Consider the following 16,149-nt stretch of genomic DNA (forward strand, 5'->3'; position numbering starts at 1 on the left):
ACTATGGATAGTGTAAAGAATCAGAGATCTGCATTATAGATCTGGCTGCATCAGCTAGCAGTGTGACCCTGGCAAGTTAGCTTCTCTTGACCTCAGTTTCTCGTTTGTAAAATGAGAGTTGGATTGGATAATTTCTGATAGCCCTCCTAGTTCTATAAGCATTTGGGTTTTATGACTTTGTCTTCATTAGCTCCATGAAGTGTTAGATTAGAGATTAGGAAAAAGAAAAAAAGAAATAAAGAAACTTGTCGAAAGATCTAGTTAAGGACAGACTTTTTATAATGTGCTTTCACTTTTATGGTCGTCTCTGATCTAAATGCATAGCCACGTGCCTAATCAGGATGGGATGGATCATAGAAGACAAAAAGAGCTGAATGCCCTTCTTGGGCATTTAATGTCCCACATAGGGACATTAAAACTCCTTCTCTGTAATATATTGTGTGGTATGCTGGTAAGAGTTGAGCTCTGCAATCAGACAGACCTTGGTTTGAATCCCAACCAGGTCACCTACTTAAAGGAAGGCTCTGAGCAAATCCCTTCACCTCATAAACCACCATGTCCTCATCTGTAATAAAAAAAAGGGGAGGGGGAGAAGATAATAATACTTAACTCAGTTCCAGATTAAATGAGATAATATATATGAAGCCCTTTGCATAGAGCCAAGCACATAGTGAGTTCTCAAGAAATAGTAGTTTAAAAAAGTCTTAACTGCCAACTATGTATACACACTTTTGAAAATTATATTCTGATATACTTGTATTGTTTTTGTTTGCTTTCTTTTAAAAGTTCAAGACATAGAAGTTACTTCATGTTACATACAGATTTATTTGTGAAAGATTGTGTGTGTGTTGACTCATCAAAATGGAACACAGCTTATCTTTAAAGAAATACTATATTTTTTCATAAAGTAAGAATTTAATTTGTAAAGTAAATAATCACCTCTGCCTGTTAAATCCAAATTTTAAAATTTTTTTCTTCAAATGGCAAACATTTATCTAAGCTTTCGGTCTGTTAATCGTGGACTTAAAAAAAAAATTAGATAGTAGGGACCATAGAGAAGGAACTAGAATAGAGAAACAAGGTGATGAAGAACAAATCGCAGCTAAATTTGTCAGCTGCTTGTCAGGCTGAGGAAAGTATTCAGGCTGAGTCCCTTCATTGTAAATCATTTCTGAGCATTAGAATAGATACCTGTTGTCTTAGTCTGTTTTGGCGGCTATAAGAAAATACCATAGATGAGGTGGCTTATAAACAGCAGAATTTATTTTTCAGTTTTGAGGAAGGCTGGGAAATCCAAGATCAAGGCACTGGCAGATTGAATACCTGGTGAGGGCCTGCTCCCTGGTTCATAGATGGCGTTTTGCTATGTCCTCACGTGGCAGAAGAGAATAGAGAGCTCTCTATTATAAGAGCACTACTCCCATTCATGAGAGCTCTGCCCTTGTGACTTAAGCACCTCCCAAAGGCCTCATCTCCTAATATTATCACATTAGAGGTTAGGATTTTAACATATGAATTTGGTGGTGGCGGGGACAAACATTTAATCCATAGCACCTCTAGTGCTGCTGATATAACTGGGTATTGGAGAAAAAAGCAAAGTATTTAAAGTTGCTATAGAACTCTAGGGTTATGGGAGTAGGGAGAGAAGGAAAGAGGAAGGTGATATGACTTGGCTGTATTGCTGAAAGTTGTGCTACTTTATCATCTACTAAGACATCTTTTAGAGCTCAGTAACCTTGGCCTTCATTGAAACTTGGGGCTGCATTCTCTTTACCATGTAAATATGCTAAAGACATTTGGTGGATGGTTAGGTTTGAAAAAGGTCTTCAGAACCAATTGGAGAGGGCAGCTGGAGCTACAAGAGTTGTATCACACCTTACTCTTCAATAAGATGACCAGTCTGCTTGACCATGGTGTACTATGCAAGGAAAGGTCTTAGAAGATTCAGGCTGTTGCAGATTCTCAGTCTTAATGCTGCAAAGTAATTTGTTTCTAATTTTACTTGAAACACCAAAATTTGCAAATGATTTGCTTTTTGTAAAATATAAATTAGAAGAGATTCAAGGTTATTCCTATATAACTCTTACTTGCATTCCAGTGCGCTTTTTAGAGAAAAAGAAAAGCAGTAGCATTACATGTACCTGGAAAAATTGTGCATAATACCCACAGGAATGTGAACATCTATCCTATGTGTCTTGGCAGAAAAAAATGTTCAGAACCATTGACTAATTAGACAGAAGTTAGGATGGTGGACTTTGTAACTTTGGCCAACCTCTTTGTTTTTCATAAGGCTTGGTTTTCTCTTGTTTAAAATGAAAGGTTATGTGAGGATTAAATAAGAGAATGATTGTAAAATTGGCATAGTAAGCCCTCAATATATTATTAGTATTATAGGTGCTGTTAGTGTCCTTGTGACCTTAAATAAGTCCATTAATTTCTCTGTCTTCCTGTTTTCTCTGTCTTTAAAATGGATGTAATAATGCCTACTCAACTATACTCTTTAGAACTACTTCAAGGATAAATAAGATAATATCTATAAAATCACTTGGAGCTCTTTGATCCTTAAATTTATCTCAGCTCTGTCAAAGGAAGTGTCATGATGGGTCACACAGCTGCAACATTTAAAGCCATGAAAAAAAACAGTTCATATAGGAAGAGCAAAAATAAGTTTCCATCAGGACATCTGTCACCAAGATATTTATCAAATTTCAGCTTTGTGTAACTGACCATATTTCTGTTTGAAAATCTTAGTCTTTCACATAGTCTCGTGTAAAGCTCTGCGCAAGAAATAGGCTTAGATGTTCCCTAATCTGGAAAATACTTATAAATCTGGTTTTACAGCCCTAGGTAGGCATGTGATTTCCCATCATTCTTCATTTTTTTATTAATATTTTATTATGAAAATCTTCAAACATATAGCAAAGTCGAAAGAATTTTGTAGTCAACATTCATTTTCCCACCACCTAAATTCTACCATTAACATTTTACTATATTTGCTTTATCCGATCGGTTCCTCTGTCCATCTGTCAATCCATCTTAATTATTTTTTATGCATTTCAAAGTGAATTGCAGACATTAATATACTTCCCTCTAAATACTTAAGCATGCATATAAATATCTAGAGTTCAGTGTTTTGTTATAGTTCTTTTTTTTGAGATAATATTTACATTCAATAAAATGTACAAATCATAAATTTTGACACATGCATACAATTATGTAACCAAAGCCTATCACGATACAGAACATTACCATCATCCTGGAAAGTTTTCTTGTGCCCTTTCCCAGTCAATTCCCTCACCTACCTCCCAAGGCTACTACTGTTCTGACTTTCTACCATAGATTAGTTTTAACTATTATAAAACTTCATACAAATGTAATCATATCATATATACTCTTTTGTAGTAGAATTCTTTTACTCAGCATAAGGCTTTTGAGATTCATCCATGTTGTTGCATATATCAATAGTTCTTTTTTATTCCAGAGTAGTATTGTGTTGTATGAGTATATCGCAATTTCTTTATCCATTTTCCTATTGATGGACACCTGAGCTGTTTCCAGTTTGGAGCTAATATTAATAAAGTTACCATAAATATCTTTGTACAACTCTTTTTGTGGGCATAAATTTTTATTTCTCTTGGGTAAATTCTTAGGAGTGGAATTGCTCGGTCAAAGAGTAGGTGTATGTTTAGTTTTTTAAAAAACTGCCAAACTTTTTCCCAAAGTGGTTGTGCCATTTTATATTCTCACCAACAATGATGAGAGTTTCTGTTGCTCCACATCTTCGGCAACATTATTGGTGTCAGTCTTTTTAATATTAACTATTCTAGATGTGTAGTGGAATCTCTTTGTGGTTGATCCTTCATTTTTATGTAAAGGCTTCACTTTCTAAACCAAAAACTTATTTCACATAAGAGGGAAACATCCTTTTTTTTGTTTTACTACTTTGATTTAGTTTCACTATTTAGAGCTGAAAAATAATGGTGACCCAGGAGGAGGAGGAAGTTTATTCTCTTCCTCCACCTTGAGTTCTCAGGACCTCACTAGATGCTTCTGATAGTTATAAGCGGTTCGTTCTGGAAAGTGAAAGCTAAATAAATAATGATGAAGTCCAGGAAGAGAACATGAGCACATTCCTTAGCAAACAGCATTGTGGACAGTGTGGAGTTTAGCAAGGACAAAGTGTTCTTAAATGCTGCGTTTCGGAAGTGTAAGTCTGTTTCCTTTGAGCTGGTTCAAAATGTCTTGGTCATCTTCACATTGGCTCTTATCCATGTAAAAGGTAAATTTTGGCTTTATCACATATAAAACAATATGATTATTGCTAAATTGAACACATAAGTTATGTCAAAGACATTACTAAACAGAAGAAATAAGCAGGCTAGACTTAACAGAAACCTATGCTTTTGTGTACCTAGACACTGATTTGATTCATACAATCAAAATGTAATAGCATTTTCTCAGGAAATCCTCAGTGGTTTGACTAGAGGCCAAAACTCTTCACACTGTAGCTGTCTTCTCCTCTCTCCTGTGGGCCCAAACAATTACTGGCAGGCTGCCTCTAAATTTTTATTAGCAGAGTTTTCATTTGAATTTTTCTTCTAAAACAGCAGTAGACTTTAGAAAATACGTTGTCCCCTTATCTGCTCTAGGGGCTGCTTCTTCAAAGGCAGACTCTTCTGGATCCTAGAATCATCAGTTCTATTTTGGAGTTTGTTTTCTGCCTCTTCTAATTTAATTTTCTATTTTATAATCCCTTTTTTAAGAAACACTATAGAATTTCTCTTTTCATGAAAAATTGGTGATCCTGCCCTGGGAACTAATTTACTGCCTGTTTTCATCTTTTTCCAGCCTAGTGGTCCCAGTATTTTCTCCTGTTTAATCAGGTTTATTTTTATTTTATCACAGAGTTAGTTTCCAGTCTTCTAGTTATTAATAACAAGGATCTTTGACATTGGGATTTTCAGAGTGCAGACTGTGTCAAAGGAGGTGTCTGAGAGACTGTCCCAGGAACTGTATGAGAGGTAAAGGCTATTTCAGAAGGTGAACGTTTTGTGCCTAGAGAAGGATGAACTGTTTCCTATCTTTAGTGCTAAGTAGGTCAGGAGGAGTGAAAGAAATTTCTCGTCATGGTTTTGCAACTGAACTTTTAGCATGTGTTTAAAGGGTGTTCAGCCAGTTATAGTGCCAAAGCAACCATGTAGAAATAAATAGCCCCTCTAGAAAATGACCAGCTTGATATAGGGTCTGACTTAGGGACAGCGCTGGCTCTTGCACCCAGTTTGGTGGGATGAGGGTGGGTATGAATCTTTTGCTGGGTTGAGGCTGGGGCAGTCATTGGCTGCTGGGTATAGAGAATACTGAGACACTTTCAACCAACCTCTTTATTTTAGCTGTGCGCTTTACTCCTACTTCCAGAGGTAACTGGTAACTCCAATTCCCCAGGCTCTTTGGAATTCTGCAACATGGATTGGCTGGGATTTGACTCTTCACACTTTTCTTAGGTCTGCAGGTCATTTAACTTCTCTGTCTGTTTGCCAACTTCCAAAATTTTGTTGTAGTCACTACTCTTCTGTTCTCTCTGAGCTTGTAGGATTATGCTTTTTTTAGTGATACTTCTTAGATATAATACCAAAAACACAATACATAAAGAAAAAATTGATAAGTTGAACTTCATTAAAATTAAAAACTTCTGCTCTTTAAAAGATACTAGAGAAACCAATAGGATGGATGGGTGGATGGATGGATAGATAGATTTATTAATTATAGAAAATGGCTCATGCAATTATGAAAGCCAAGAAGTCCCATCATCTGGTGTCGGCAAGCTGGAAAACCAGCAAAGCCAGTGGTATAATTCAGTTCGAGTTCAAAGGCCCTAGAACCAGGAGTACCAGTGTGCAAAGGCAGGAAAAGATGGATGTCCCAACGTAAGCAGAGAGCAAATTCACCCTTCCTCCACCTTTTTGTTGTATTCATGCTCTCAGTGGATTGGATGATGCCCACCACATTAGTGAAGGCCACCTTCTTTACTCAGTCTACTGATTTAAATGCTAATATCTTCTGGAAGCACCCTCACAGACACACTCAGAAATAATATTTTACCAGCTATCTGGGCATCCCTTAGCCCAGTCAAGTTGACACATAAAATTAACCATCACACACTGTTAAGACAATAAAGACAGGCCACAAACTGGCAGAAAATCTTGGTAAAATACATATCAGGTAAAGGACTAGTATCCAAAACACACAAAGTATTCTTAAAACTCACCAATAAGAAAACAACACGATTGAAAAATGGGCAACAAATCTGAATAGACACCTCACCAAAGAAGAAATACAGCTGGCAGATAAGCATATGAAAGGCGCCCCACATCATATGTCCTTAGAGGGTTGCAGTTTAAAACAGTCATATACCACCACACACGTATTAGAGTGGCCAAAATCCAAAACACTGACAACACCAAATCCTTGCGAGGATGTAGAGCAACAGGAACTCTTACTCATTGCTGGTCGGAATACAAAATGGCACAGCTACTTAGAGACGATTTGGCAGTGAGTGATAAAGAATTCATAGGTGGAGCATAGGGGATTTTTAGGGCAGTGAAACTATTATTCTATATGATATGGTAATGGTAGATATATGTCGTTATAGATTTGTCAAAACTCATAGAATATACAACACAAAGAGTGAACCAGGACTTTAGTTAATAATAATGTATCAGTGCTGTATTGGCTCATCAGTTATAACAAATGTACCACAATAATGCAAGATGTTAATAACAGGGCATATTGGGGCGGGAGGAGTATTTGGGAGCTCTCTGCACTTTTTGCTCAGTTTTTCCTGTAAACCTAATTTTAAAAAACCTGCTAAAAAAGGATCTTAATTTTTTTAAATGTCCTTCACCTGTTGTTTTTAGTGGAATTTCAGGAAGGATTAGAATAGATGTATGTGCTCAACTGCTGTCTTATATAGGAAGTTCTAGAAATACTAGAAATACTTTTTCTTTTTAAGATTAGTATAAATAATAAAGAAAATATAAAATAACTTGCTTTGGGTTTGTATTCATATATTATCTAACAATCTAGTGTTATATTTTATAGATAACTACTTATCAGTAAATAAATTTACTGTAAAATAAGTTTAGCTACTTCAATGATTATTTGAGCAGTTTCTCTGGATAATGCAGTGATTAACTCATCAAAAGGATTATAACAGAGATGACTCTTTCAGTGCAATATTTTATTGTTATATAGTTTAATGTATTGTTTTCAATCTTCCCGTAACAAATGCATAGCTATTTTTCTTCTAGAGAATACAGTCAGGTTTTTTTTTTTTAATGATTGGCACCTGAGCTAACAACTGTTACCAATCTTTTTTTTTTTCTGCTTTTTCTCCCCAAATCCCCCCAGTACATAGTTGTATATTTTAGTTGTGGGTCCTTCCAGTTGTGGCATGTGGCACGCCACCTCAGCGTGGCCTGACTAGCAGTGCCATGTCCACACCCAGGATCTGAACCAGCGAAACCCTGGGCCACCGAAGCAGAGCGCACGAACCCAACCACTTGGCCAGGGGGCTGGCCCTATACAATCAATTTTTTAGCCAACAAATATTTATGATCAGGACCATGGCAGCAACAATTGATATGGTGAAAAATAACATTAAAAACATTAAAAAGAATAAATATTATAAAATAACACAAAGGACTGAAAAAAGGTTAACATGAATATTAAGCCATTTGACAGAGGTCTCTTCTTTGTACTTTTGCTGGGCTTTTAGGATGGAGGATTCCTCCTGCCTAGGAGTCTGTGTCCTGCTGGTGAGCTCTGTGTAGTCTCATCCTTCTTGGGTCCATTGAAATCTTCCCAGGCCATTTCTCTCTCTATCGTAGTCCATCTTACATCCTACCATAAGATTACTTTTTAACTAATTTATTTAAAAATGTTTAATTGTGGTAGAATACACATACATAAAATTTACCATTTTTAAGTGTATAGTTCAGTAGAATTAAGTATATTCATATTGTGGTACCAATCTCAAGAACTTTTTCATCTTGCAAAACTAAAACCATACCCATTAAACAACAGCTTCTCATTTCCCCCTCCTCCCAACCCCTGGCAACTACCATTCTACTTTCTGTTTCTATGAGTTTGACTACTCTAGATGCCTCATATAAGTGGACTCATACGATGTTTGTCCTTTTGTAACTGGCTTATTTAACTTAGCATAATGTCCTCAAGATTTACCCATGTTATCATGTGTCAGCATTTCCTTCCTTTTTAAGACTGAATAATATTCCATTGTATATATTTTATATATATATATATACACCACATTTTTTAAACATTTTTTTTTCCTTTTTCTCCCCAAAGCCCCCATGTACATAGTTGTATATTCTTAGTTGTGGGTCCTTCTAGTTGTGGCATGTGGGATGCCTCTTCAGCGTGGCTCAATGAGCAGTGCTGTGTCTGCGCCCAGGATTTGAACTGATGAAACACTGGGCCGCCTGCAGCAGAGCGCATGAACTTAACCACTTGGCCACGGGGCCGGCCCCTATATACACCACATTTTGTTTATCCATTCCCTTGATGGACATTTGGATTGTTTCCACCTTTTGACTATTGTGAATGATGTTGCTGTGAACATGGTGTACAAATATCTCAAAATTATTATTTTTTTTAAGATTTTATTTTTCCTTTTTCTCCCAAAGCCCCCCAGTACAAAGTTGCGTATTTTTAGTTGTGGGTCCTTCTAGTTGTGGCATGTGGGATGCCTCCTCAGCATGGCTTGGTGAGCAATGCCATGTCCATGCCCAGGATTTGAACTAGCGAAACCCTGGACTGCTGAAGCAGAGCACACAAACTTAACCACTCGGCCACGGGTCCAGCCTCTCATAAAATTATTTTTTAATTCATTGTTTTGATTGTGTTGTTCCCCTGTTGAGAATTCTCAATGACTCCACATTGCTTGCCAATAATATCCAGCCATAACCTGCTATTCAAAATCCCCTAAATTTTGGTCCCAAGCTACTTCTCACTATGTTTAACTATAGGATAGAAAATCAAATAAATTCATCAGAACTGTAACTAAAACAAAAGCAAACAGCTTATGACTTGCTATCTAAAGATTCTCCTCTGACTAATATGAACTTTCAAGTATGGGCTTTGTTAAGTGTTTTGGCTGTTTACAGATCTTATTTTATGTTTTGGCTATCTTCTGGAACTTTTTGGCCTATTTGGCTATTGCCCTAGAACTTTGAAGGCATATAAAACATGGATAGACTGGTGGCTAGGCCTTCAGGTAGCTAGATGGGTAACTCCAGTGGGAGGGCAGGTGAGTGGGTGAATAGATAGGTAGCAGGTAGATGTGTTAATAAACTGTCTCATAGTATGACACCAGCTTGGTAAGTGTGCCCCCGAGGTGTAGAGGCCTCCATTGCCGTCCTGCTTTGCTACTACAATCTTGGGAGTGCCTTTTTTACACAAGATCTTCATAGTAGTCATCACAGTCTTTTATAGAATCATTTTTTGTAACCTGTAATTGTGTATTAATTAGTTGCTAATTTTCTGCCTTCCCCATTAGACTATAGGCCCAATGAGGGTAGAGACTATTTTTTTTCTGATTGTCTTCTTCACCACTGTTCTCTCCAATGCCACTGTCTACCACAGTGTCTGTCATGCAGTAGGTACTCAATAAATGTTTATTTAAGAAAGGATAGACTGGGGCTGCAGAGAGGGCAAAAGGGGTAAAGGGGCACATGTGTATGGTGACGGATAAAAACTAGACTGTTGGTGGTGAACATGATGCAGTCTACACAGAAACTGAAATATAATAATGTACACCTGAAATTTACACAATGTTAAAAGCCAATATGACCTCAATTAAAAAATAAAGAAAGAAAAAGAAAGGATAGACTGACCAGGGTTCAAATGAGAATGAATACCTGCCATATTAAATATGACAAATTAAAATATTTGGAATTTTAAAGGATTTATAAATGTGGCAAAAGAAGGGACTCAAGCTTTAAGGCAGAAATGCTAGCATACATATAAACTGCTTATCTTTGACAGGTGGTATAGGATCTGATAATGATATTTCAAAGAAACAAAAACTGTCTTTAGAAAGATTAAAGAATAAAAAGATTTCTCCTTCTCCAGTGGCAGTTTGTCAATTTCTAGCCTACCATGAAAAACACCCTTAAGAGCTTTTTCTTTTTCCATTTTGAAAGATACGTGTTCACTGTTAGAACACAGCAGGATATATATGTTATTTATTTATTTATTTGACCTTTTAAACTCATCTTAGCAAAAACTTTGACCAAAACACCAAATAATGCCCAATAAATTGCTTTATAAGGAATTTGTTCAATGTACTTTTAAAAAAATTAGCTAATTCCTAAGATTACTTTTGCAGTGTAAATTCTCAGCTGAACCTTAACAAATAATAGTCATAGAGTTGAAGACCTCTTAACTATTTTTCTGCCATGACTCAGAGGATGATTTAATCATATAATGTTACCCAGACACTAAAAAAACATTCCAAATTTTCATAAAGAGTCATATTCTTCAGCTATTTTTTCCTTATTTCTCACAGTGGAAATTTCAGTTCACTATTTGGCAGTAGGTTTTATTTCCTAGCAATACCTTATACCAGAATTTTCTCAGTATTTAGGAAAATATCAGTTCTTTCTTTACAATGTGCCTATGAGATTCAACAAGCATGCTTTCCATTTCTTTGACATGGAAGTTAAAGCAAAGTGAAGTGTTCTACTGCAGACCATACAATAGGTTCCCTCATCTTAGGTCATTATATTAACACTGAAACAACAGACCCAGCAGCTAGTCTTTCTGATGATTATCTTTCCATATGTGATTTTCTCTGGAGTTGGACCCTAAGGAATTAAGAGAAAGTATCTCTATTCAGGAATATAAAATTAAAATAGATTTCCAGTTATGTATCTTAAACCCTGGTAGTTTTGATGACTTCTGATCTAGCTCACTTTTTTTTTTCTTTTTCCACACAGATTGATAGAGCTACATTCTCCTGATAGCAGGAACACGTTGATCCTACGCTGCAAGGATACAGCCACAGCACACTCCTGGTTCGTAGCTATCCACACCAACATAATGGCTCTCCTCCCACAGGTGTTGGCTGAACTCAATGCCATGCTTGGTGCAACCAGTACAGCAGGAGGCAGCAAGGAGGTCAAGCACATTGCCTGGCTAGCAGAACAGGTAGGCTGGGAGGCAGGGCAGGGTCTCACCTGGTCGTCATTCAGAGCCAGATGGTTCCCCCATTTCATATATCTGTAATATTTATCATGCAGTCAGGTCCTGGATATCTAGCTTACAGATCTTTTGCGTGTCAGTCTTTTGTTTCTCCTCCCTACCATTTAGCTATTTGTTGCTAATTATTACCTCCACCAGAAGAATCGACTATCATGATACTCATCATCACAGCATAACTAAAAAGAGGATCTTATTACCATCTCTGTCCTTAATGACAGAGAATAATTTTCATGATTTTAGAACAGGATTGGCAAACTTTATCCACAAAGGGCCAGATAGTATCACAACTACTTGACCCTGGCACTGTAGGAAGAAAACAGTCATAGGCAATATGAAAATGAATAGGTGTGGCTGTGTTTCAATAAAACTTTATTTACAAAAGCAGGTAGTGGGCTGAATTTGGCCTACAGGTCATAGTTTCCCAACTCCTGTTCTCGTCTATTGACACAGTTTCAGGGGCAGCAGGCTTGCTCCCCTGCTCTTGGAAAAGTATAAAATATACAAAAAATTTTACAAGCCTTTAGACAAATGTACAATTATCTTCCACAACTGAAAAATGAAAAGAAGAGAAACAAGAAAACCTCAGTGGATATTGAGTGAAGGGAAAGGAAGAACTTAATTCAAGTTAGTTTAGATCCCAAATTTGATGAGAGGGAGACTAAAAGTTCTACATGAAGTTATAGTACATCCTTTCGGGTCCTTCATGTCAGCTGGGCCACAGGGAGTTGAAAAAAGAACACTGGGCTAGGGATTCAGAGATTAATGTTCACGTACTAGCTCTATTTTCCACTGATTTTACATCTTTTTAAAAGTTCCTTCATCTTGTTGAATCCTAGTTCCCTCTTGTGTGGAAGGGGGCAGAGATTGCGTCAGTATCAGCCCAGGAAGATTTTGTTTTTTTGTTTTTGTTTTGTTTTGTTTTAAATATAGTTTCCCAAGTCTGGCCTCCCACGCTCCACCTCAACAGAGTTCTGATTTGGTAGATCTTTGGTGGGGTCTGGTAATCTTGTTTGGTAGCTCCTCATGTGATTGTGTTGTGGACCAATTTTAGATTCCACTAATCTATTTTTTTTTCAGCTCTGAAATTTTATGAAAATTCCAAATAATAATTATAATAAATTAGAACATACAATTAGTACTGTGATCATTTCTAGGAAGTATAATTAGAATAACTAAGCAGAGAAGAAACTAATGAAAATCATGGTTTAAGTAATTAGGACTTTGAAAGTTTTAGTATTTTAGTTATGCTTATCATTGTTCTGTATTTTTATACCCTGGTTGGAACACTCGATTGAGTGGTAATTGTTCTGTGCTTGTAGCAATGTTAAAAATCTTCATGATTTTAGAAAGGTAATACATGCACATGGTTCAAAAGTCAGAATAAAAAGTTAGTAGGTGAAAGTCTTACTCTCCTTCCTGTTCCACCTTCACCTAATTCCCACTTCCTTTCCCCCAATGAGGTAATCACTTTCCTTCCTTTCTAGTGAATCTTTTGAGAGGTTTTTCATGCAAATAAAAGCAATGATGAACATAGATTCTTCTTTTCTCTTTTATAAAAGAACATAGTATGTTATGCACACTTCCTTGCTCTCTTTTTTTTTCATTGAACAGTATATTCTGGAGACCTTTCCATATCAATACACAATACACTTTTATGGGCGATATTTATGTATGTGTTTCCTGCACTCAATTGTGAGCTCTTGGAAGATAGGAGCACATTTTTTCCAAATCTTTTTTGCCCCCAGAGAACTTAGTACATAGTAGATGCTCAGTAATTTTTTTCTTTGTCTGCATACAAAATAGCAAGCAAACAAGTCACTAATTATAAAAAATATTGTCCAAGAACACAGTCTGAGGGTTGGGAAATAATACTAAGTAGAAAAGTTTCAACTACTTTAAAAATAGTACCACTGAACAAATTCAAAGTACTGTTTCTAAAATATCCTTGATTTTTACTTTTTTGAAGTAGTTGTTTGGGTTACCCAAATTAAATATCACTCTCAGAAGAAGGTGTTCAAGCAAGACTGGATACCATTTCTTAGAGGTATTATAATGAGCTTCTGTGTCTGATAAAGGTTGAACTAGGTACATGCCAAAGCCTTTTCTGACTATTTAATTGTATGCCTATAAAAATGGTCAAGATAATTTTAGATCATGTAATCTGTTTACTATAGGTAAGCATTTCTTTTGGCAAGAGGTGATTTCCTGATATGCTTGCATATAAATGAAACTGTTTCAGTTGTACTTAGAAAAGATAGTCATTTTGGCAGATAAATTAAGGAAGGATCATTCATTTAACTTTAAATGATCTCTCCTTAATTTATCTTGTTATTTCACAATGTCATAAATTGAGTTTGCTTAAAACAGGGAAAACTTATACTACAGATATTTGGTAGCCAATTGATAATCTGTTCTATGCATAGGTGCTTCTATCTCTTTATTAATACTTATTTTTATGTGACTGATAGTTTACTTTTAGTTGGTTATATTCTTAAAAGGGAATTTTCTTTAAGTCCACCAAATGAGGGGGACATGTATTACCTATAAAACCAGTATTTTTAAGCATTTAAGTATTAATTAGAACAGCCAAGATAGCCAAAGAAAGCTTTGTTTCCACGTTTCCTACTTTGTCCCTGATAATTCCCAAAATGTGTAAAGACTTAAATTAGGAACATATTCACTCAATCGGGGTTAGTGGAGTGGTTTATTTAGTTTTGCTCTATGTTTCTTATCATAATAATAAAGAAAGAACAGAAGTACATCACTGGACAAAGAGATAGATTCATAGGATTAAGAGATTTAGGGAATGAATAATAACTATTAGTATTTTTTTCATCTTTAGTGCTATCCAACTCTATTAGAAAATAAAATTTGGAGAAGGCTGTTGTTTGGCCAGATGTATGCATGTGTGGGTGTTGAAACACAGCAAACCAGAACCCTAACATTAGTATTCCTTTTTTCTCCAGCCAAAAACTCAATAGTGGAGCCCCAAGGCTGCTTATACTGATACCACAACCGAAAACACATACTATATATAGCAGGCAGCATTTTGACTCCAGTGAAAGCAAACAGTGTTCTTAAAAATTAAGGCAAATAGGCAAACAGAATGACTTAAAGTGAGGTTTCATTTTTCTCCAATGGTAAGTAGAAGAGGAAAAAGATATTCTCCAAAAAGTAAGGACTCAAAAGAGCTAAAGAATAAACACTTTTTAAAAACTGTTAATTGAACAAAAAGTTCCCTCTCTTGAAATTGGATATTGCTTCTATTGGCATTAGCAGTTTTCCTTTAGAGCCTAAAATATCTTCTTTAGGAAGAAATACATTTAATTTAGGTTCTCCAAATGCATATACTCTGATCTAGCCTTCAAAATCTCTCTCTTAAAACTTAGGGAGGGGCCGGCCCCGTGGCCAAGTGGTTGGGTTCACGTGGTCCGCTGCAGTGGCCCAGGGTTTCACCAGTTCGGATCCTGGGCACAGACCTGGCATCAGTCATCAGGCCATGCTGAGGTGGCGTCCCACATGCCACAACTGGAAGGGCCCACAACTGAGAGTATACATCTGTGTACCTGGGGTCTTTGGGGAGAAAAAGGAAAAAAAATAAAATCTTAAACAAAGAAAAACTTAGGGAAAAAAATTAATTTAAAAAAATCAAATTATTGGGGCCAGCCCGGTGGCACAGCAGTTAAGTGCACACATTCTGCTTTGGTGGCCCAGGGTTCGCCAGTTTGGATCCCGGGTGCAGACATGGCACCACTTGGCATGCCATGCTGTGGTAGGTGTCCCACATATAAAGTAGAGGAAGATGGGCATGGATGTCAGCTCAGGGCCAGGCTTCCTCAGCAAAAAGAGGAGGATTGGCAGTAGATGTTATCTCAGAGCTAATCTTCCTCACAAAAAAAAAAAAGAAAAAGAAATCAAATTATCATTTTAACCCTTTGGGAAGATAGATTTTACATTATTTCCCCATTGAAATATTATCCATAACAGTCTTGCAGAAAAAGACTTAGTAATGCACACAAACTAGAAATCCCTTTGGGGTATCTATGACCCAAAAGTGAAAGAATCCAAGAGAACCTCTTTAGAGCTGATAGTCTCCTTCCAGATGTTAGAGTTACCCATAGACTAATATAAAGTCTTAGAAAATGGGTTCACCGATAAGAAAAGTGTAATTTGTCTGCAATACTTTCCTTGACTCCTCAGAGTCAGGTCATATATTTTGTGCTTTCAGCATATGGTAGAACATGACTCACTTTAGTGGCTGGAATTCATTTCCCTCTCCTGGAATCATCTTGTGGAGAAGAGTCCTGGTGGTAGATGTTACAACACAAAACCGAACCACTCAGGCCACAATTCAGGTTATAAACGTATTCTTAAAGTGCTCTGGCATGTCCAAATTACCTTGCAGAAGTCATTAAGGAAGAGAAAATAAAAGGTGGCTCTAAAGACAACTCTTTAAGAGACAAGTGAGGGGCTGGCTTGGTGGTCTGGTGGTTAAGTTTGCATGCTCTGCTTCAGTGGCCCAGAGTTCACAGGTTTGGATCTCAGGTGCAGATCTACACACCACTTATCAAGCCATGCTATGGTGGCGTCCACATACAAAATAGAGGAAGATTGGCACAGATGTTAACTCAGGGCCAATCTTCCTCACCAAAAACAAAAAAAGAGAGAGAGACAAGTGATTCATTAATTTGAATTCTCTTTGAAGCCATCAGTGATAGTGAGCTGAAGAATCAGTGTTAAAATACACTATGGTTAAGTGTTCCCTGCTCAAAGGTCTGTCTTTTTTTTTTTTTTTTTTTTTTGGTGAGGAAGACTGGCCCTGAGCTAACATCTGTGCCAGTCTTTCTCTATTTTGTATATGGGATG

General features: G+C 36.7%; 1 protein-coding gene across 1 annotated transcript in view; it reads left to right on the forward strand.

The window, feature by feature from the left end:
• The window catches only part of SNTB2 (syntrophin beta 2), a 98,288-nt gene that overhangs the window by 45,415 nt on the left and 36,724 nt on the right, over positions 1 to 16,149 (forward strand). Inside the window, exon 3 of the mRNA XM_046680328.1 lies at positions 11,019 to 11,229. Within this exon, the coding sequence (XP_046536284.1) occupies positions 11,019 to 11,229 (211 nt within the window). The remainder of the gene's footprint in view (positions 1 to 11,018; positions 11,230 to 16,149) is intronic.

The sequence above is a fragment of the Equus quagga genome, chromosome 13 (genome assembly GCF_021613505.1).
Source record: "Equus quagga isolate Etosha38 chromosome 13, UCLA_HA_Equagga_1.0, whole genome shotgun sequence".
NCBI classification, from domain to species: Eukaryota; Metazoa; Chordata; class Mammalia; order Perissodactyla; family Equidae; genus Equus; species Equus quagga.